We start from the raw sequence: 23318 nt of genomic DNA on the forward strand, positions 1-23318 counted from the left end.
TGGAGAGTGTAGTTAGAAAGATTATTTAAGGGACCTAATGTGTATTCACATCCGTGTGCTCTGACTCTGACAAATAGCTACACTAATTCATAGTGATCATCTATGTTTCACAGCACTGGCATGGCTTTAAAGAGGCTTATTCATTCACCCAGTTTTAATTTCAAGTGAAAAGGATTTGGGGATTTTGTCAATAGAAACAGAAAGAATGTCAAAAATGTGAATAATATGAGTATGTTAATAAGCACTGTTTGATTCAATCACGTCCCTCGTGATTTACGCTCTTCTCATAATACTGTGGCTGAAACCCCAAAAGTGACTTTGATGAACACAACAGTGAAGAAATGGAAATACAGAACAATCTCCCTGACATCCATTTCAAATGCGACATGGAATATAGCCAAAATGAATTTAAGTTTCTGTCAAAGCAGCGCTGTTATCAACAGTATTATCAAAGCCTTACAGCGAACTGGACTGGCCTCACTGAATGATGAAACTTTGGGGAAATCTTTTTAAGTGGAAGAAAAAATTTGTGAAATTGCCGGCAATGGGTAGTAGAATAATAAGGACAGCATCGTAATGTGGATGCTACTGCATGTTGTGGCTGCAATCTGTGAGCCTATATGATACGGTCAATGGTTTGGTCCTTGATACCCTGTCCTCACTTAGTCCATCCCAATGGTCTCTCTTCTCTTTAGGGTTATCATTTTACAGCCATTGCAGTGAGTGGGTCGATGCACTGACTGTGTTGTAGGATAGGCCATGTTCCCAGTGATCACAGACAGATAGATAGGAGTTTTCCAGATTGATATTTAATTTATTTATTTAACCTTCATTTAACTAGGCAAGTCAGTTAAGAACAAATTCTTATTTACAATGACGGCCTACTCCGGCCAAACCCGGACAACGCTGGGCCAATTGTGCGCCGCCCTATGGGACTCCCAATCACGGCCGGATGTGATACAGCCTGGATTCAAACCAGGGACTATAGTGACACCTCTTGCACTGACATGCAGTGCCTTGGACCACTGTGCCACTCTGGAGCCGAGGGGCCTCTAGAGACATCTATGACACCCTAAAACATCATCACTACACTAGCCTTTTTGTGTTCAACTCCATTGCCTCATAAACGCATCACCAAAATGGATATTGTGAAACATTGTCCATAGTGTCAAAGCTCGTGGCAGGTTAGAGAATGCAATCCTGCTACAGTAAGATACTTCTCTACCACTGAACTGCTTGCTCTGCAGTAAAGATACCAACAACAACTAAAAAAATTGGGGGCAACAAACAGCAGCAGCTGATTGGAACTGAGTACAATAGCTGTGCCAGAATGTGCTCTGTATTAAGGCCAGATTGCTCATGACAACTTGCCTCAGGGGGACCCTTTGCATGGGACTGCATTGTTCACACATTTTCAACCAGGCCCAAAATAAGCTGTGAGTCACATGACCTATCGCCTCTAAGGTGGTGGCAGTCCCATGATATGCCTGCATAGGCCACTGTCCTGGGAGAGGCTGGCACAGGCCTCTGCAATCAATTCTACTAACAGGCAGGGACTCTGACAAGGCCCAGCACCATCTGTCTGGGCAAAACCATGCCCCCGCATCGCCACGCCAAACTGGCACCCGGGCAGCAGCCCAAACTGGCACCCGCAAGACAAACAAGCCCCCTCAGACTCACACTGTCTCTCAGTCTGTCTCATTCTCTTTCTCCATGTCCCCCTCTCTCTCCCTCTTTCTCCTTCTTTCTCCCTCAAACACAACAAAAATCAGTGCAGTACACACACACACACGCACACATGCACACACATACACTGCACTCACATACACACATACACACACGCACAGACAGAAAAACATGCACCCATACACCCACGCACAGACACACATACAGGTGTTCAGTGGCATCCACGTATGGCACCATAGTGTGACATTAATTAGTTACATGTAGTCTGTTGGGCAGAAGGTGGGTGCAGAGCTTTTGAAACAACCACAGAACAAACCAATCTCTGATAGGAGTTCAAAAGAACAGAAATATAAGGCTACATGCATCATCGGAGACATCTGAGGGAGAAAAATCACACAGCATCGCTAATGGTCCTCATTATTATGCAAATGTCATTTTATTCAATTTTATCCCTTTCTCTCACTGGCCCATATGTACAGTGAGTCCACACAGAGGCAGACAGAGTGAGGCCCCATGCTAAGCACCTAGCCACATGGAAATACCTCCATCTGGGGTGCCCAGAGAGACTGTGTGTGTCAGTGTATGTGTGTGTGAGTGTGAGCATGCCCTGGTACCTGTCTCCAATACACAAGGGGTCCCATCTGTGCCAGTGCCCATGCCACCACAGCCAGGGGGCTGAGCACTGATCCTAGTGGGAATCATCACCAACCCGGGGGAAAGAGGACATGACTAGAACACTGGGAGTAATGTTTTCACTGACCCAGAGTTTATGAGCATTCTGATTATACTGCTGGTCACCACTGACCCAGAGTATGCTGCAGCAGTCACTGACCTAGAGTGTATCATCTATGAGTGGGGGCTGTGGGCCCATTCAGGGTCCCCAGTGACCCGGACAGAGGGGATGTAATGGGGACAGTGGAGTGTCAAACACTTGAGGTCATTGATAATGTGAGGCAATGGCTGCGCTGGGGCTCGTTACTGGTCTGGGTTACTGCCTCATTGGTTTAGATATGATGGAAATGAGCTAATAGAAGCTGCGATGAGCATAGCTTCTCATAGTCATGACAGAAAGACTGGCGGCATTTCAGAACTCATTTGAAGCAGAATCAAAACAACTCAATTAAGCGTTGAAGGAAGTGGCAATGGAATGCTGTCACTCAGAGTAGCTGGACACTGTTTTCTAACTTTCATCACTGATTTTGTTTTGACAGATATACGATGTCTAATATGACTAATGATAACTGAGAAAAGTCACAATTAGACAATGGTAGATCAGTGACGATATTCTATGATGTTTGGCTTTAGGATTAGGAAGCCTATCAGAATATTCAGAAATTTAAATATTAAGATACTATTTTACATCTGCAAAGACTTAGCTTGTGAACACCCCCACTACACACACACACACACACACACACACACGTGTGTGCACATGTACACTCAAACACTCACTCCCACTGCTTTAGACGCTTGTTGCAGATGTGCTAAAGGGTGAAAAAGACATTTGAATAAAGTAGAATTCATGCACATGTATACACCACAGTGGAGAATGCACATGGGAGAACGAAACCTAATGTAGAGCACTCCAACACAGCCTGGAGTCAAGAATGGAAATACAGAGGAGGCCTACAAAGAAAGGAACTGGAGAAATCAATAGCTGCAGATCATGTAGCATACAAATCAAATATCACAGATCTTCCGAACGCTGTGTGAACCTGCTCTCTGAAGACAAGAGGCTTAGCGCCAGGGAAGTGCATGCTTCCGTCTCTATCAGTGATCCAGAGCCTGAGTCAAAGACCACACACTCCCACCCACACCACACAGGCTTATACCACCCGAGCAAGAGAAGACATTCCATTACACAGTATCAACCCCAATTGCTTTCACAAAACTAGCATTAATATAGTGGTTAATTAAAAAGCCACAAGAAACTACCACACAGTTTCTTAGGTCAATCAGACTAGACAGGGAAACCTAGGAAATTCGTTTTTGCATTACATTTTCTCACAAATGGTGAGCAGGAGAGATATTTCTGTATAACATAGCTTTATGATATTGAAGGGTGTTGAGAACTCTACCAGAGTAGTTTGGGATTCACGTCGGCACTCAAACAGATTTGTGATTGTTGTAGTGTGGGTTAGCAAAGTAAATTGAAGGTCTATTTTCAGTTTCTTTTCAGAAAGATTAACTTCATCCGACCTTCGAGGCCTCCTGAACAACATGAACAAAGGGGGAAGTGTTACAAAAGACAACAGTGAATCATAACATCACTGAGTCATCCTAACTTCAATCTGCTAATACAGACTGACTATCAGTTCACCCAGCAAAGGACAGAGCAGGACATCAACCATTACAGCAGGCAGCAGCACTGATACAGACGGATACAGAAAATCCAGAGTTCATAGAACAGAAGGCCAGAGTTTGTCCTGCTGTGGGCCATAGACACACTTTTAAAATGTATATTGTCCATAACAAAAGGCCAGCCTGCATGGTAAACCACATATACGTCATTCCATCTGCGGGCCAACGACGCACACGCTGAATGTTTCGAGTTCACATATTGCTTTTCATCCAGCTTAAATGCAGTAACACACAGAGTGCTCACCTCCCTGCTTTCCACCTGTCAATCATCTCAGGAGCCATGAATAAAGCCCGGCATTGGTACAGCCGGTCACCCTGTCGCTCAACTTTGTTCTAAAGAGAAGGAAAAAGACCAGGTGGAGCTGGGGAGGGAGGAATCCCTCTGTCTCTCTCCATTCCTTTCACATCCATCATTTTCTGTGGGCCTTCTCTGTAATCTCCCTGAAGTGAGAATCACATTTTAATTAGGTCTATCCATTGTTAGCGTTCATCTCCCAGCTCCCAGTCCCTACATGCTGCTACGTGCTCACCCTGTTGGCTTTGCATCTCTGTCAAAGACGACACAGTCCCAGCTCCCTGTCAGCATCGAACATCTCCCTCATCTCTCTGCCTTTTCATTCTTTAACCGCTCCAGCTCCGATCACAATCTTGTCCTCCTGCCACCAACAACAAACCAGACAACAAAGTCCTCTGTTCTTTAAATGGAGTTTTGTTGTTTTGCTCAACCAATATGCTTCCTTGGAAAGAATACAACACAACAACAGAGACAGAAAATAAAGCATGCATAATATATCATATGTGAGGGAAGTGGCTGTGAACGCACAGAGCAGGAGACTGGCCCCACCTGTTAGCGTGTCACTCATCCTCTCCCCCAACACACATCGTTCCCGGGTGGAGCTGACATTTCTCTCCCTAACGTTTCCTTTCTCTTCCCTGTCTGCTGCTGGGCGGCTGACAGCCACTCCCCACATGGGGCGACTGAGGCTCTGGGAGAAAGCCATAGGAAGCCATGTTTTACCCAGACAAAAAGGAAACGAAGACGAAGCCATGCTTTGGAGTAAAAGCAGTGGAATAGGTAAAAAGGCTTAATATCGGAGACGAAACCAATGAGGACATGTTGTGGAACAGTAAACTATTGGCAAACATAGTTGAAGCAGTGCCCTTCTGGCTGGTGCTTGCATCCAGTGTATGATTTAGTGCGTTGTGGTACAGGACTAACAATGCACTACGCTGAGCCTTAAGGACCCGTGGTTCTTATTGTCAGTGCATGCATGGATAATCTTAATAGGGTTATTGCTCTTTGCCATGGTTAAAGGCTTTTCCATGGACCTAGATGTCTGTGTGTATTAGGCATAGTGCACACCACAGGAGGTTGTTGGCACCTTAACTGGGGAGGACGGGCTCGTGGTAATGGCTGGAGCAGAAAAGGTGGAATGGTATCAAACACATCAAACATAAGGTTTCCATGTGTTTGATGCCTTTCCATTTGCGCCGTTCCAGCCATCATTATGAGCCGTCGTCCCCTCAACAGCCTCTACTGGTGCACAGCATATATGGATGTAGTATTGTGGTTTGAGCACTCTTTACATAGCAAAGGGAAAGCATATCTCTGTATCTGGCACACCTAAGTACACTTGGCTGCAGAGAGAAAGCTCGGCGTAAGGAGGGGAAAATGTTTACGGCAAACACACTGTTGTCTACACAGATATCACAGGGCAGATTTATTTGGAGGCCAAACGCTCCATTAGTTGGGGTTTTTAATTAGCACACTTGTGAGAGAGGGTCATTAGGAATGACTTACAGCTCTGAGAGAGGGATGAGAGGGCCTGCTAAGGGAAAAGGCAGAAACACTGCTGACTCCACCTCTGACACCACAACACATAGATCTATCTACCCACTGGTCACAGATGTCAATTCAATGTCTATTCCACGTTGGTTCAATATAATTTCATTGAAATGACCTGGAAACAAAGTTGATTCAACCAGTGTGTGCCCAGTGGGTATCTATCTATCCTTCCATCCATCCATCTGTGCCACCAGCCAAAACAACAGCAAAAATGTCAATACAACGCTCTGCAAACACAACACACATAAGATGGCACCGGAGAAGAAGGCTGACGGTTTACGTGTCCCTAATCGATTATGTTTTTTTACTTATTTTGTACATAACGTTGCCGCTACCATCTCTTATGTCTGAAAATTACTTGTGGACATCAGAACTGCGATTACTCACCACGAACTGGCAGAATCCTTTTTTTCCTTTAACAACTCCAACGAGCCCGACGTGAAGGACATACTGCTTTCCCGTGAACAGGCCCAGACACCGGTCATTTGTGTGAAGTGAAGGCCGAGAAAAAGGGGCCGGAGGGCGGGCTGCCTTCTGAGAATTCGAAGGCGATCGAATAAACCCCCAATGCCTTCCATTCTGCTAGCAAACGTGCATCTTGGAAAATAAAATCAATGACCTACGTGGTAGATTGAACTACCAAAGGGACATTAAAAATTGTAATATCTTATGCTTCACAGAGTTGTGACTGAACAACGACATTATCAACATCCAGCTGGCTGGTTATACGCTGCACCGGCAGGATAGAACAGCGGCGTCTGGTAAGACAAGGGGCTGTGGACTATGTACTTTTGTAAACAACAACTGGTGCATGATATCTAAGGAAGTCTCAAGGTTTTGCTCTCCTGAGGTAGAGTATTTCTTGATAAGCTGTAGACCACACTATCTACCTAGAGAGTTTTCATCTGTTTTTATCATAGCTGTCTACATACCACCACAGACTGAAGCTGGCACTAAGACCGCACTCAATGAGCTGTATTCCGCCATGAGCAAACAGGAAAATGCTCACCCAGAGGTGGAGCGCCTAGTGGCCGGGGACTTTAATGCACTGAAACTTAAATCTGTCTTACCAAATTTCTATCAGCCTGTTAAATGTGCAAACAGAGGGAAAAACTCTGGACCACCTTTACTTCACACACAGAAACACATACAAAGCTCTCCTTCGCCCTCCATTTGGCAAATCTGACCATAATTCTATCCTCCTGATTCCTGCTTACAAGCAAAAATTAAAGCAGGAAGCACCATTGACCCGATCAATATAAAAAGTGGTCAGATGAAGCAGATGCTAAACTACTGTTTTGCTAGCACAGACTGGAATATGTTCCGGGATTTCTCCGATGGCATTGAGGAGTACACCACATAAGTCATTGGCTTCATCAATAAGTGCATTGATGACGTCATCCCCACAGTGACCGTACGTACATACTAGAGGTCGACCGATTATGAATTTAACGCCATCACCGATACCGATTATTGGAGGACAAAAAAATCGGCCGATTAAAAAAAGTATGTATTTATATATATATATATATATCATAATCACACAAACACATTTTTGTAATAATGACAATTGCAACAATACTGAATGAACAATGAACACTTTTATTTTAACTTAATATAATACATAAATAAAATCAATTTAGTCTCAAATAACATGAGAACATATGTTAAAACAAAGTTTTAGGTTGTAGTGCAGAAAGCAGAGCTTGTCTGCATGGTCCCCTGTCAGTCTACTCCTCCGCGAAACACAGACCTTATTTGAAGTAGATCAAGACATTCTCTATGGAAGACATGAAAGGTAAAATAACGAAGGAACCCCTTTCAAGTTCAGCCGCAAGTTATTACAGGAATTATAACGCGTCGACTATTTCTCTCTAAACCATATACCTTTGACTAATCCGGAAACTATCACCTCGAAAACAAAACGTTTATTCCGTTCTGTATTTTATCTAACGGGTGGCATCCATGAGTCTAAATATTCCTGTTATATTGCACAACCTTCAATGTTATGTCATTATTACGTAAAATTCTGGCAAATTAGTTCGCAAAGAGCCAGGCGGCCCAAACTGTTGCATATACCCTGACTCTGCGTGCAATGAACGCAAGAGAAATGACACAATTTCACCTGGTTAATATTGCCTGCTAACCTGGATTTCTTTTAGCTAAATATGCAGGTTTAAAAATATATACTTGTGTATTGATTTTAAGAAAGGCATTGATGTTTATGGTTAAGTACACATTGGAGCAATGACAGTCATTGATTGATTGTTTTTTATAAGATAAGTTTAATGATAGCTAGCAACTTACCTTAGCTTACTGCATTCGCGTAACAGGCAGGCTCCTCGTGGAGTGCAATGTAATCAGGTGTTAGAGCATTGGACTAGTTAACTGTAAGGTTGCAAGATTGGATCCCCCGAGCTGACAAGGTTAAAAATCTGTCGTTCTGCCCCTGAACGAGGTAGAACGTTCCTAGGCCGTCATTGAAGATAAGAATGTGTTCTTAACTGACTTGCCTAGTTAAACAAAGATTAAATAAAGGTGTAAAAAAAAATATTCAAAAAAATCGGCAAATCGGCGCCCAAAAATACCGATTTCCGATTGTTATGAAAACTTGAAATCGGCCCTAATTAATCAGCCATTCCGATTAATCGGTCGACCTCTAGTACATACCCCAACCAGAGGCCATGGATTATAGGCAACATCCGCACTGAGCTAAAGGCTAGAGCTGCCGCTTTCAAGGAGCGGGACTCCAACCTGGAAGCTTATAAGAAATCTCGCTATGCCCTCCGATGAACCATCAAACAGGCAAAGCGTTAATACAGGACTAAGATCGAATCGTACTACACCGGCTCTGACGCTCGTCGGATGTGGCAGGGCTTGCAAACCATTACAGACTACAAATGGAAGTACAGCCGAGAGCTGCCCAGTGACACGAGACTACCAGACGAGCTAAACTACTTCAATGCTCGCTTCGAGGCAAATAACACTGAAACATGCATGAGATCACCAGCTGTTCTGGAAGACTGTGTGATCACGCTCTTCGCAGCAGATGTAAGTAAGACCTTTAATACTTCATGGGGATCAGGCCCCCTTTTCTCCATTTCCGCCTGAATGACGTGCCCAAAGCAAACTGCCTGTCGCTCAGGACCTGAAGCCAGGATATGCATATTGTTGGTACCATTGGAAAGAAAACACTTTGAAGTTTGTAGAAATGTTAAAATAATGTAGGAGAATATAACACAATAGGAGAAAATCCAAAGAAAAACCAACCGGATTCTTTTTTTTTAATAATGTAAAATAGCTCCCAGGGTGTCAGCAGTCTGTGTTCAAAGTTTCATGCTTGTAAAAAACAAATATGAAATAAGAGTTTTTGTATGAGGACACAGTATTGAAAATCAGTGTCTTCGCGCTCCATGATGAAGTTGCGCTCCTGCTAAAATCGGTTTCCTATTGAACATACTTCTTTCCGAAAGATATATTATATTTTAATTACATTTTAGGGTGTCTGAGGAGTAAATACAAATGTATTTTGACTTGTTGAAACAAAGTTTAGGGGTAGATTTTCGGATTCCTTTCTCTGCAAGTTGAACGAGTGGATTACTCAAATCGATATACGGACTTTTTTGGATCTAAAAAAAATATTTTATCTAACAAAATGACACTACATGATATCTCTGGGACCCTTTGGATGAAAAATCAGAGGAAGACACAAAGGTCCACCAGAGAACATTCCCTTGGGACCACACCTACCCTGCAAACAAACCCTGCTCCTACCCTGCTCACATCAACACCATCATCCCAGAAACCCTAGACCCACTCCAATTTACATACAGCCCAAAGAGATCCACAGATGATGCAATCTCTATTGCACCTCACACTGCCCTTTCCCACATGGACAAAAGTAACACCTATGTGAGAATGCTATTCATGGACTACAGCTCAGCGTTCAACACCATAGTGCCCTAAAAGCGCATCAATCAATCAATAAGGTGGGACTAAAAACCTCCCTCTGCAACTGAATCCTGGACTTCCTGACGGTCTGCCCCCAGGTGGTAAGGGTAGGAAACAACACATCCGCCACGCTAATCCTCGAAACAGGGGCCCCTCAGGGGTGCGTGCTCAGTCCCCTCCGGTGCTCCCTGTTCACTCATGACTGCATGGCCAGGCACGACTCCAACACCATTATTAAGTTTGCCGATGACACGACAGTGGTAGGCCTGATCACCGACAATGACAAGACAGCCTATAGGGAGGAGGTCAGAGACCTGGCCATGTGGTGCCAGGACAACAACCTCTCCCTCAACGTGATCATGACAAAGGAGACGATTAAGGACTACAGGAAAAAGAGGATCTATCACACCCACATTCTCAGCGACGGGGCTGTAGTGGAGCAGGTTGAGAGCTTCAATTTCCTTGGTTTCCACATCACCAACAAACTAACATTGTCCAAGCAAACCAAGACAGTCGTGAAAAGGGCACGACAAAACCTATTCCCCCTCAGGAGACTGAAAAGATTTGGCATGGGTCCTCAGATCCTCAAAAGGTTATACAGCTGCACCATTGAGAGCATCCTGACTAGTTGCATCACTGCCTGGTATGGCAGTGATGCAACTAGTCCACTGCCATGGTATAGAGGTCCATCCAGGACCTCTATACCAGGCGGTGTCAGAGGAAGGCCCTAAAAATTGTCGAAGACTCCAGCCACCCTAGTCATAGACTGTTCTCTCTGCTACTGCACGGCAAGCGGTACCGGAGCGCCAAGTCTAGGTCCAAGAGGTTTCTAAACAGCTTCTACCCCAAGCCATAAGACTCCTGAACATCTAATCAAATGGCTACCCAGACTATTTGTATTGCCCCCCCCCCTCTTTTACACCGCTGCTACTCTCTGTTGTTATCATCTATGCATAGTCACTTTAATAACTCTACCTACATGTACATATTACCTCAATTACCCCTGCACATTGACTCTGTACCGGTACCCCCCTGTATATAGTCTCGCTTTTGCTATTTATTTTTAAACTGCATTGTTGGTTAGGGGCTCGTAAGTAAGCATTTCACGGTAAGATCTACACCTGTTGTATTCGGCGCATGTGACTAATACAATTACATTTTGATTTGATTTGATTTGTCACTAACACTGTCTGCACATGTCTACCCTCTAAAAAACACACAAATAGCCCAAACAAATCCCCGCCTTAGTTCACAACCCTGAATCGCTCATTTTACAAACACAAAACACTTTACAAACACAAAACACCAGACTACAAACTACTATTAGATACAACACACACACTGCAACTCACAGAGAATTCAGGATCGTACCGTTTTCAGGGTGCTCCATTTCCCCGATGCTGCCATCCGGGGTGGTCCTCTCGTAGTGGTCCTCAGGCAGGGTCAGTGGCCCGATGCGGGGGCCTGATGATGACTTACTGCTGGGCGTCTCGGATTCCTCCAGGCCACTGTCATAGTAACTGTGCTGAGATGCATCCTGCAGATCCTGCACCGGATTGGCTGTGGAGAATGTCACTCTGCGATGGGGGAGCTGAAAACAGAATAGAGCTCCATCAACATAAAAGTCTAACAGAAACCTTCTTAATAGAGGAGCATAATGATAAACGACAGAAGACCATGTCCTATATAAAGCATAGACTCAACTCTATTAGCTGTAATGGAGTTGACTGCAGGGGGAATCTCCCTCTTACAGAGATAAGTTTACGAAATGGCCAGTTGCCATCTTCAACAATGGAAAGATGACTTCTCATGGCACACACACAAGCACAATCCCTCGTAAAACTGAGGAAACCACTGATACAGCAGAAAATGCCTTATTGCCTATTCTGTGCTGCTAAGAGTCTGTGGTGGAGATCAATAACCCAGGTCTGTACTCCACTCTCCCCTTCTCCATCCTCCCCTCTTCTTTCAGGCAAACTAAACAGATCCATTTTAGCAGGGATTGGAAGCATTTGGACAGTCATTTTAGCACGTATGCTGTACAGGAACCAGCTTTTAGAGCATACATTACCATCAACACTGGGTTGTTAATCAGGCCTACCAGACCACTAATGCTGCCACGATGGTTTTGTTATTATCAATCATTTATAATCTAGCAATTCTTAATTTACTCTCTCTTCTCCGTTTTCATTCATTCTGTCTTCCTTTCTTTCTTTATTTCACTCACAATCAGTACATCCTATCTGTGTTCTGAAGTGCTGGCCAACATATGCTGTGTGTAAACTTCCTCCTCCCACATGCCCCAGTGCAAATGGTCATGGCCATACAAAAAGCCCATCGTTAACATTTGCACGGGAAAAGTTAGTGAGCTATATCCATCAATTTAAGCCTTACTGAATGAGATGTTTACTACTTCTAAAATCTCTCTCTCTCTCACTGTGTTTGTGTGTGTTTGTGAGTGTGTCTTAGGGCATAATCTTTTATGTGTTTCCTCCCTTAATTACATTATTTGATTTGAAATAAGGACCATAATGTGACGTTTTGACGACTGGTAAAACAAATGTCTTGAGAACCTCTTACAAACATCCTAACATGCTTCTTAACGACGTCCTGGTAAATGACAGGGAACTACACAAAGGTCCACCAGAGAACATTCCCTTGGGACCATTACGTGATGTCCTACCCTGCAAACAAAAATGTATTGTTAGGACGTCCCTGGAGCGTCACAAAATTGTTGCCTAAAGTGGTCAGGATGTTGTGTCATGGTCCCCTGCAGGTTTTGTCTAGTTCCCGGTTTGTCCCGGAGATGTCCCCAATAATGTTTTTAGGATGTTCTTGGGATGTTGTGTCATGGTCCCCTGCAGGTTTTGTCTAGTTCCCAGTTTGTCCCGGAGATGTCCCCAATAATGTTTTTAGGACATTCTCGGAATGTTGTGTCATGGTCCCCTGGCATCCTAAAAATGATCCCGGAACTAGACAAAAGCTCCAGGGGACCATTTATTTTTATTTATTTAACCAGGCAAGTCAGTTAAGAACAAATTCTTATTTACAATGACGGCCTAGGAACAGTGGGTTGTTCAAGGGCAGAACGACAAATTTTTACATTGATAGCTTGAGGATTCAATCTAGCAACCTATCGGTTACTGGCCCAACGCTCTAACCACTAGGCTACCTGCCTCCCCTGCCAACCATAACATAACGTCCTAACTACTTTAGGTGACCATGTTGTGACGTTCTAGGGACATCTTAACAGCAAATTTTGTTTGCAGGGACGTTCCTTGGGGACATTCACGCAACAGCGTGAAGACTAGTAAAATTAAAGTCCTGAGACCGACCTAAAAAGGTAATGACATGGTCCTCAGTGACAACCTGGAAACGTACAGGTAACTAGAAAAAGGTTCCCCAGAGAATGTTCCCTTGGGACCATCATGCAACGTCCCCTTGTGGTCATCGAATGTCCCACAGATAACGTCCTGTAGGTACCAAATAGGAACCTTTTCGCAACATTGTCTAATTGACATCAAAACGTTCTCAGAACGTCAGTGGGATAACGTCTGGCCAAGACTTAATGGGACCTAATCGGAATGTCATCTAATGTCCTTAGGACATCCCCTCTTTGCTGGTTTGCTTTACTAGGACGAACCGAGGTAATGGTATTCTCAAGGAGAACTCTCAGACTGTGATTAAAGGTCTCCAAGGCAGACACATTACTATTTAAATGTAAGGGGGCATTTAGTTGTTTAAATATGGATTCTTGCTTAAACTGCTCCTCCAGGCATAGCTACAGAGTCAGCATTTTGGTAGGCTGGGAGGCCGAGAGGCTGGGGCTACGCAGATGGGAAATAAGATTCCCCCTTTTAGTAAGAAAAAACTACTCCACCAGGCCTGGAGGGGGTACAAAGAGGAGACAGAGAGGGGGGTGGAGCAGTAGAGGGGGAATCAGGCTGGTAGTCGGGATCAACGCTTGGGGCTAGAGGCGACTTGGAGGAGATTCTAGAGGACTGGAGGCTGGAAACTCGGAAAGACTTAGAGCTGGGGGTGGGGCTAAAGCAAAATCAGAGAGGACTGTATGTAAATGCGAATATCTAATCAATCTGATCAGTGTCACATAGAATGATCGTTCCTTGCTCAATGTCACATGGTTTGATCATGATATGAGTGCAAAAGAATATACAGATGGGATTTGTCTGAATCAGAGAGTTTGAGGCCCAGACTGAGGATTCGTCTGGCCTGGCACAGTAGAGCGTAAATGATGCCCTGTAGCTGGCTGATGGAGCTGGCTGTTCTTCTCACAGTAGGTGTGGTCTGGTGAGAAGTGTTTCTCTAATGGAAGGAGAGACATTCTCAGTTCAGCATGGGCCTGTTGAGGCCGGTGGGAGAGCGTTTTTGTTGTCTGTGAGTGATTCATTCACACCATTACTCCTGCATCCTGCCATTTGAAACGGTGTGAACAGTGAGATTTGTCATTAGTGGCAGCTACATTCACACTGGCTGATGCTGGCTACAATAATGCAGGGCTTCACTGTGACAACATTATGGCATTTCAAGGCCACTGCACTCATTGTTAAGTGCATGATTTCCTGGGTATAGAAAGGTTTTCCCATGGAGAGTAAGGTAGTCTCAGAGACAGTGAAGAGCATGAATACACATGAATATAACTCACCAAATGGCAATATATAAGGGTTTGTTAATCTAGCCATCTATGTGCTCGCTCTCTCCTCTCTGTCTCTATCCCCTTCTTTATAAAAAATAATGTTTTCTCCTCCTTCATCCTTATCCTCTGTTCTCCATCCTATCTAGTCTCATCTCCCTCTACCCTAATTCATGTTGACCCCCGTGTAGTGGCTCCCTCTTGTCCCTGCCTCTTGCCCCTGTCCCCCTCCCTCTCTCCCCCTCTGTCTCTTGTCCTCTAGTTTTCTGGTAGCTGTGTCTCTTTGATAAGTCTGCAGTTTTGAAGACTCCAGTCCCACACTACTTGCCTCCAAGCTATTGCACCTACAATACAAAAACAACTATATGATAGAGAAAGGGAGAAAGGGAGAGAGAGCAAGAGAGAAAACAAGAGGGGGTTCGGTCAGCAACAGAGAAGACGGGAGTGAAATCTAAAAAATAAAAACACATCTGAATGCAATTCTTTCACTTCTGCTTCACTTTATATGATTTTATGCTTGCTGCATCTCTTCAGAGGTGCACTCCTTCATTGTCATATTTGTTCGTGCAGCTCATCTTTCCTGTGCTCTCCTCCACGCCTTCAGAGAACGCGGCTCATTGATCCCCGCGTACACGCCCAGACTGCCAGAGCCACAGCGTACTCACAACACACTGTAACTAACTGGGAATGCTGCTAGGATTTACATGCAGGGCGGCTAACAAACTGTCAAGAGTTTACAAAACATACAGGGACTCTAACTAACGCCAGAGCTTGAGTTGAACAAGGCACTGTTTATACTGCTATAAACCTATACGACAGTATTGGATAGAGAGTTACAGACACACATGCATTGCATTTTGTTATGCTAGGATTTAATTGATCTTGGCAAAACTATGTCAAATGATTATGTAATGAATCTCCAGATTAACTTTCAAGAAAAATCCTGGACTCCCTTACACATACTGTGAACCAAAATAGATCACAAGAGGCATCTCCCATACTAGAACTAGCCTTGCAGTAAAGCATCTGACTTTGATCAGTTAGAAAAGAGGTAAATTGCTAAACTCCTCTTACTGGAATTGGTAGTTGTTACAAGCCCATTTACCCCCACTTCCTTCTAAAATCTCTACCTTGGCTCTGATTGTCCTAGCTAGACCATTACCCATTTCTATCCCCGTTTCTCTCTCTTTCTCTGCTGTCTGTTCAATGCTCCCTGCAATTCTCTCTACCTCCCTGGAAAAATCCTACTCTCCCACCATACTCTCCCCGTTGTCTCAGTCTCAATCTCTCTCCGCACTGCTCTCTCTCCCTCCATCTTCCTCTATCCATTCTTTTCTTTCTCTCTGTCACTCTCCCTATCTTTGGCAGAGTAGCTTGCCATTGGGATTTAGAGGAAATTGAATTGAATTATGAAGGAATTTCTCTGCAGTACGATTGGCATAATTTCCCCCCTCACAATAAAACATCATTCTCATATCTCTCGGTGTGGGAGAATGAAAATAGGCCGTGCACAATTCTTTCTCTCATCCTTTTAAATTGAATTTTTCATATCACAAGGCCACGGAGACATCTGCCATTTCCTTTAAGATGGGCAGAAAACCCATTTCATAACATCCAAAAGGCACAAACTGTGATTCAATGGGGAAAAGTTCTACTTCCAACAGCAGTGTATGTATTCCTCAACACTGAATGATAACAAAGGGCAGCATAGATCTCTGCAACTTGAAAAGGTAAAAGCATATCAGTACTATGAATTGTATATGTTTGCCTTCACAACCCATTTGGAGCACTTCATTCAAACCTTAGTGGAGCTGAGTGTCTTATTCCTAACCTCACTCTCTCTCTCCCACTCCTGTTGTCTCTGCCTCTCCCTTGGGCATATGAGGCGTTCTGTGTTTTTTCTATATTAAACTGTACTGTGTACAAATAAAGAGGTAGTGGGTCTCATTCAATCTCCACTCCTTTTGTTTTATTGACAAACAAGGTAGGCTTTTACAGAAGATGAGAAAATGCTGTCTACATTAACATAATGAGAAAATGACAGTAATTGTCATCATTTACAATACCTCACCCATTCCAAGCAACGAGAAATGTTAAAAACCTCCCTGTAGAATATGAAATAAAGTCACACAAGGCTTTGTCAATCAGGCCAGAAAGAGGGTGTGGAGGAGAGGAGAGATGGAGAAAGCCAGACACCAGAGAAATTAATCCGCAATATCCACTCCCTAGTGGGTACCTTAGTCCCCCTCAAAGTTCTCTCTTTCAGGGTGAATATCTCTATTCCTGCACTATCGGGCTGGGAGGCATGCATGGAGCTCCAATTGCTTAAAAGAAGTGGAACATAATGGGGTTGTGAAGTGAGATGACAAAGCCTTCAAGCATGCTTAAAACTTTTTTCTGGGCTTCCTCTTCCTTTTTTTCCCTTCTTAGTCTTTTTTCCAGAATGTCTATTAATAGCTTCTCACATCCTTGGTGATCGTCTTCATTTGTTAGCCTACATAGGAGATGGAAGTTCTGATTGACAAGTCATTTTATGAGGAAGGGGATCTTGGAAATGCATCTGCATCTCACTCCTGCGCTCTAAGTAATCCGTTGGAAACAACTTGACGGGTTTTCCATGTGTCCCTTCATCTTATCAAATCAAGGAACTGATGACATTAAAAAATCATGCTTAATTAGATCCGGAGCTGCCTTTTTCATCTCTGGCTACAAGCACCCTGCCACTGCCAAAGCAGTGGGACATGTTCCCTCCATTGATCTATCTCAGCAGACCAGGGGATTCAGCAGGGCCCTAACACTGTGAAACGAGGCAGAAAAAAAACGACATACCAAAAATCATCAGATCAAGAGATTATTCTATCTGAGCTAGCCAGATGTGCTGTGTGTCCTCTATTGCCTCTCAATCACATTGCTTGGCAGGCTAGATAGAATGTAGTCGGGAAAAAACCTAAAGGTATCAAAGGCTGAGAAGCATCAAAGCCTAGCAAACAAACAGTCCAGATGATCCAGTGGTACATACATACTGTAGCAGTGTTTATTAGTGGTGTGAGGCTTAGCTGTTTGTTCACCCACATCCGACCGCAATTGCAAACATCCCAACCCATCCGCAACCCCCAACTATATATGATAAAGGGAAAATCTGAGGCCCGCACCCGACCCTAACTCGCAAAGACACAATGAGCTGTTGGCTACAGTCACAGGCCGCGTAATGATTTATTTGACAGAGGGTGCATGATTTTCTTTTGCCTGATTTAGATATGTTTCTGCTTATAATTTCCAACATTTTGGTAGGCTATTTGTTAGTCAACTTGTCTATAATTAGATACATGCAGCTTCTCTTCTGTCATTATACAGTATGTTGCCCTAGAAGACTACATAAACCCTTGCTCAGCAGAATAATGTCATAAATCGATCAAATAAATGCTTCAATCTAGTTGACATCAGTAAAGATCTCTGTCATCTTTCGTGGCGCAAAGATGTTTAGTGACTGGGGAGAAAAATACTTATGACCTTAGTTTGACTGGTTGTAAGGAAATAGAAAGCTCTAAAAACGACATGTTTTGATAAGATTTCAGTTCAGCATATTAAGCATGAAATTAAGCAAGAATTGCTTAATTCTGCAGGAGTTCAAATTAAGGCTATGTGAGAGAATATAGACCTTTTGTCATTGTCCAGATTTCAGTTTCCGTTGAACCCATCTGAACAGTAGGCTACAGTTCCCTTGACGTGCCACAGGCCTATTTCAAGTCCCCATCTTGTGACTGTCGAATGTGTATAGCGCCTCACAATCATCACACATAACAAAGCAGGCACTGCTATCATCCTCTTTTACAACTTCACCAAATCTTTCCCAAACATGACTTTTCTGTCCCTCCCTTGTCTTTATTTTTAACTCTCCATTTCACAGCTTTTCTTTTATTGAATTAAATTCCGACATTGTCCTTTTTGGATCGACGTTAACTTTTTCTGCCCGTTCCCAAAAGCATTTGTCGATTGGATGTGTAGGATATTTGGAGCACGAACAGTTAGGCCCTGAATCTCAGGCTGACACACTAATGCCAGATAGCCTAAGATAATGAAAGAAAAACCTTAAATGTAGCCTATAGATATAAATTGCACAAGAATTATACATGTATGTCTTTTTTAAGGTATTGTTTTCTCTTTATTCAATCCGCCGCCACCCACCCTTCTTTCATCAACACAATATTTCATGACACTAAACCCGTCCGCCCCGTGGATATAACCGCGGGGACTGTGGGTTATGAGTCAACCCGCACATCACTAGTGTTAATCCTGCACGCTGTAAAGAGGCCAGGCTCAGATAGATACCAGGCTGATGAATCTGCAACTTTCTCCACTTAATGAATTAAAAGCTGATTAGTGATTGATAGGGACAGGGCTGGCTGTTGGGGGAAGGGGTGCTAGGCCCCATCATAGAATAAGAGGTTTTGTGAGGAAAAACACAGGTCAACGGTTGAAAATCACTGTCATAAACAATAAACAAACTATCCAATGAAGCCTTGTAATCAGAATGCATTGATCCAGCATTTCCAATTAAGTGGGAATGGATGTTGGGGTGAAAAGTTTGGAGAAGTGCTCACTCGCGGTCGTGTTTGCAGGGTGCAGTAAAGCTCTGATGAGAGCTTGGTAATTAAGACAGGATTTTGAATATCTCTCTCTAAAACATGAATCAAATTTTTTTCTCTAGTGATGTGCCCAGAGTATGTTAAATAAACTCACACCAACACGCCAACTGTTTATCATCTGGCCACAAAGCCACAAGCAACCTAACTGGAGAGACATGCAGTAATACTGTCTTTTTAAAAAGATTGCTGAGAGCATTGCTATGGTCTTAAAAATGAAACACAGTATGTCTTAAAGAGAGTAGTATTGAGTTGGATACAATAACTAATAACAGTGCCCAGGCTAGGCTGTCGGATAATGTGTTATTGTTGAAATAGATCCAGCATAAGATTGATGACAGATCTGATTAAATGATGGCTGAACTAATAACACTGGGCCATGGTGGAAGTCCCTAAGCACAATATCTGGCAAAAATATTATATCCCAATGTCCCTTCACAGCTCATTTGAAACCTATGTGACATATTCATGGCTCATCGTGTCAAATTCTGGTCATCAGAGGACAAGAACGATGAACCCTATAATTACTGAGGGCCATTCTGTCATCTCCTGTTAGAAAAACACTGCTGATGCTTCAGGAACAACTTGAGTGTCTGATGTTCAGACTACTGCTTGCGTGAGAAGCTAATTTCATCACTGTGGATTTAGTGAGTGGTTAGTAGGGTCAAGTAGGACAGGGTATGGACTGTAGTCCTGAGATGTTAAAACATGTTGTACTGTCTATGGTGTATAAGGGTTGTAGTTTACAGGAGTAATCATAAGACAAAGCCAATGTAGAGATGTCAAAACATACTGTTTTATAAGAGGGAAAGGTTGTTATCCAAGTTCACTGCATATGAACAACCCCACGCACTGCTGCTAGCTGCTGCTTATTATCTACACAGTGTCTCTTTACCCCTACCTACATGTATAAATGACCTCAACTAACTTGTACCTCCGCACATTGACTTGGTACCGGTACCCCCTGTATATAGCCTCGTAAATGTTATTTTATTGTGTTACTTTTTTAACTTGAGCTTATTTAGTAAATATTTTCTTAACTCTATTTTCTAAAAACTGCATTATTGGTTAAGAGCTTGTAAGTAAGCATTTCACGGTAAGGTCTACACCTGTTGTATTCGGCGCACGTGACCAATACAATTTGATTTTGATTCGATATCACGTTGAAGTTGATATAACCAGCATGTCAAGTTTTACTTTAACTTTTAATGAACAACGTTGGATACATTAGGGTCTCTAGAGGTACAAGTTATCACAGCGCTCATAAATCCAATTCCTTTACAGTGAATTAAAGTGCCAAACTATAAACACGTCCCTGTAACCCACAGGCTACAACATTGATTTACTGTTAAACAGTGGGAATTCCTTAGACTGAAGCCTTTAAACTATTAGCTAAGGTGGGCAAAGACTTCAGAAAAGAGCATCCTCTATTCTCTGCATGCTTATTATAATGGGAGCAAAGCAATATTGCCTTTGCTGTTGTAGGTGGCAAAGCAACGCAGCAACACAAATAATTGGCTTTCAGTAGCTGGCTGTAATTGCTACCTATTGTGCACCTAGGCCTGCAGGGTTACCGTTTTTGTCATCACACAGGATTATATAGCATGAGATAACGAATATGATCTGGGGGGATGTACTGTAAGAGATAGTGGAAAGTGATAGGCAGAATAGGATGAATGGCTGTTGCCCCTCCATTCTTTTAAATAATTGATCAGAGCTCTAGAGTTAACACTAATATGTATTTTCATTCTATATGTGTCTTCCAATAACTAGCCCATAAATTACACATCAAAACATGGCTGCATCAGAAAACACAACTGTAAGTCTGTCAATGAGGCTGTTGTCCATAAAATGAATACAGAACTGACAAGCTGACAAGTGATGGACACACACACACCCCCACACATACGGACCTATGTACCCACCCACCCACGCACACCCACACCTGTCTCATCCTATGCTGCTCACAAATAAGCCATGTTTATTTCACACTGAATAATGCTAAGTGTTTACGCAAAGGGACCCAAATAAGACATTGATTGAAGATGTATTCAGTGCCCAACCAACCCAACACAGAGCCTCTCAATCACACAAATGCATGATTAATACATCAAACAGTATCAGCTCCCCTCCCTTTACTTGTACACGCACAAGCACAAGCACACGCACACACACACACACGCACGCACGCACGCACGCACGCACGCACGCACGCACGCACGCACGCACGCACGCACGCACACACAGTACCCACATACACACAAGTATGAACATGGACACATACACACACTCACACTGCCCCCTCCCTCATGGTTAATACATCAAACAGCATTAGCTTCCTGGATTCCTAAAGCTTAGACAGACACGGTTCTGACAGCCCATGATTTCTCAGTCGCTGCTGCCTCCCCCTCCAGCTTCACCAACTTCTTTATTCCCTATGAAGTCTACTGTATATGGGTGGTTACAGAACATGCTGCCAAACTAGATTCACTTACGTATTACCTTCGCTTTTGTAAGCTTGTATAATGTCAAGTTAGAAAGCAAACCATACAACAGGATGACAGTGGCGAAGGGCTTTATGTAGACTCCAGAGACATAACAATCAATAAACACATGCATTGATCAACACCTCCTTATTGTAGGAATGCTACATCCTATTTGTATAGTGGTTATTTAGAACGATGTCCTTTATGAATACCCTGCGCTAGTGGTATATCTGTAATCAGTTCTTGGAAAGGTCATTTCACCATCCATCAAAACGTTCAAATCAACATACACTGAATGAGTTAAATTACAGTGTGCCCTGTGCAATTAGGCTGCTTTTCTTTTAACCATTTGTAAAGCAGCAGTGAACAAGGCCTCTTCTGAAAACAGGCCAGTGAATGGAGAGAGCAGGTGGCCTATTGGATCCAACCCTAATGAAATGGACACTCATTAGTATATCAACAGCATTGAAATGCTTTATAATTACCATGGCAACTCCATGGCCTGTTACCCTATAAATACTGGGTTTAAGTGCCCCCTTCCCCCTTCACATTTACAATGCTTTTATTATGCTATTGGATTTAACTATTGGATTTTAGACAGGGTGTTGTATGCTTGCTGTGGCTGCATGAATTAAGCAACAAAAAGACGCTGTCTTTAGCCTTCACTTTGATGCCTATCAACCACACAGGAACTATAATCTTGTCCCTGCCTCACACCGTTCAAACATCATCAATGTCTATGAGCTGTTTTTCACATCAAATGGATTTATAAAAAAGTCCTATTCTCCCAAGTCTCCATTTGGTTACATTTTCTCATGTGCATTAGAAAATACAACTTGGATGCTATGAAGTCCTAAATGTGCCTTGACAATCTGAAGCCCAATTATTATGCCAACTTAATATTAGCATTGACATGCTACTATCTGGAGACTGGAGTGGTGTTATCTCCAATTACCTGATCATTTTCAGAGTGAGCAGGTAATCCGTGAAATAGCCTGTTAGGCTGCAAGGACAGAGATGCAACGTCTGTCTCATCTTTTTTACACTAGGACATTTCATTAACTTAAACCAGCAGTTCAGACGTTTCGACGGTAAGACACTTAGCAGATGGATTTAGGTGTTTGAAAGGTATCCGGGGAGTATTACGCCAGTCTAAATGATGTCAGAGTGAAAAGGGGAGGGCTGTCTGTGTTAGGGGCATCCCATTGGGCTGCTGATAGCTTAAGCGTGGCGAGACTCAAATGGATGTGATCCGCTATACTGCAAATCCTAAAAAGCGGATAGAAGAGGCTTTAAAATCACATTTCCAGGAGCATCATGCAGCCAGCCAACCACAGCAGAGCAGAGGAGTCACGTAAATAAAGACCATGGTGTTAGACCCTGTCCATCAGCACATTGACAGGACCTGATTTCTTAAATGTCCACTGCAGCCAAGTATACTGAACAAAAATATCAACGCAACATGTAAAGTGTTGGTCCGGTGTTTCATGAGCTGAAACAAAAGAGCCCAGGATGTATGTCTGTAATAAAGCCCTTTTGTGGGGAAAAATGTATTCTGATTGGCTGGGCCTGGCTCGCAGGTCGGTGGGCCTGGCTCCCAAGTGGGTGGGCCTACGCCCTCCAAGGCCCACCCAAGGCTGCACCCATGCCTAGTCATGTGCAATCCATAAATTAGGGCATAATAATGGTATTTC

At 43.3% G+C, this 23318-nt stretch overlaps 1 protein-coding gene across 1 annotated transcript in view; it reads right to left on the bottom strand.

Annotated features, from left to right (window-relative positions):
- Nucleotides 1-23318, bottom strand: part of LOC120057527 (protocadherin-1-like) — an 82362-nt gene that overhangs the window by 4800 nt on the left and 54244 nt on the right. Inside the window, exon 3 of the mRNA XM_039006121.1 lies at nucleotides 11216-11435. Coding sequence (XP_038862049.1) covers nucleotides 11216-11435 — 220 coding nt within the window. The remainder of the gene's footprint in view (nucleotides 1-11215; nucleotides 11436-23318) is intronic.

The sequence above is a fragment of the Salvelinus namaycush genome, chromosome 12, assembly GCF_016432855.1.
Source record: "Salvelinus namaycush isolate Seneca chromosome 12, SaNama_1.0, whole genome shotgun sequence".
NCBI lineage: Eukaryota > Metazoa > Chordata > Actinopteri > Salmoniformes > Salmonidae > Salvelinus > Salvelinus namaycush.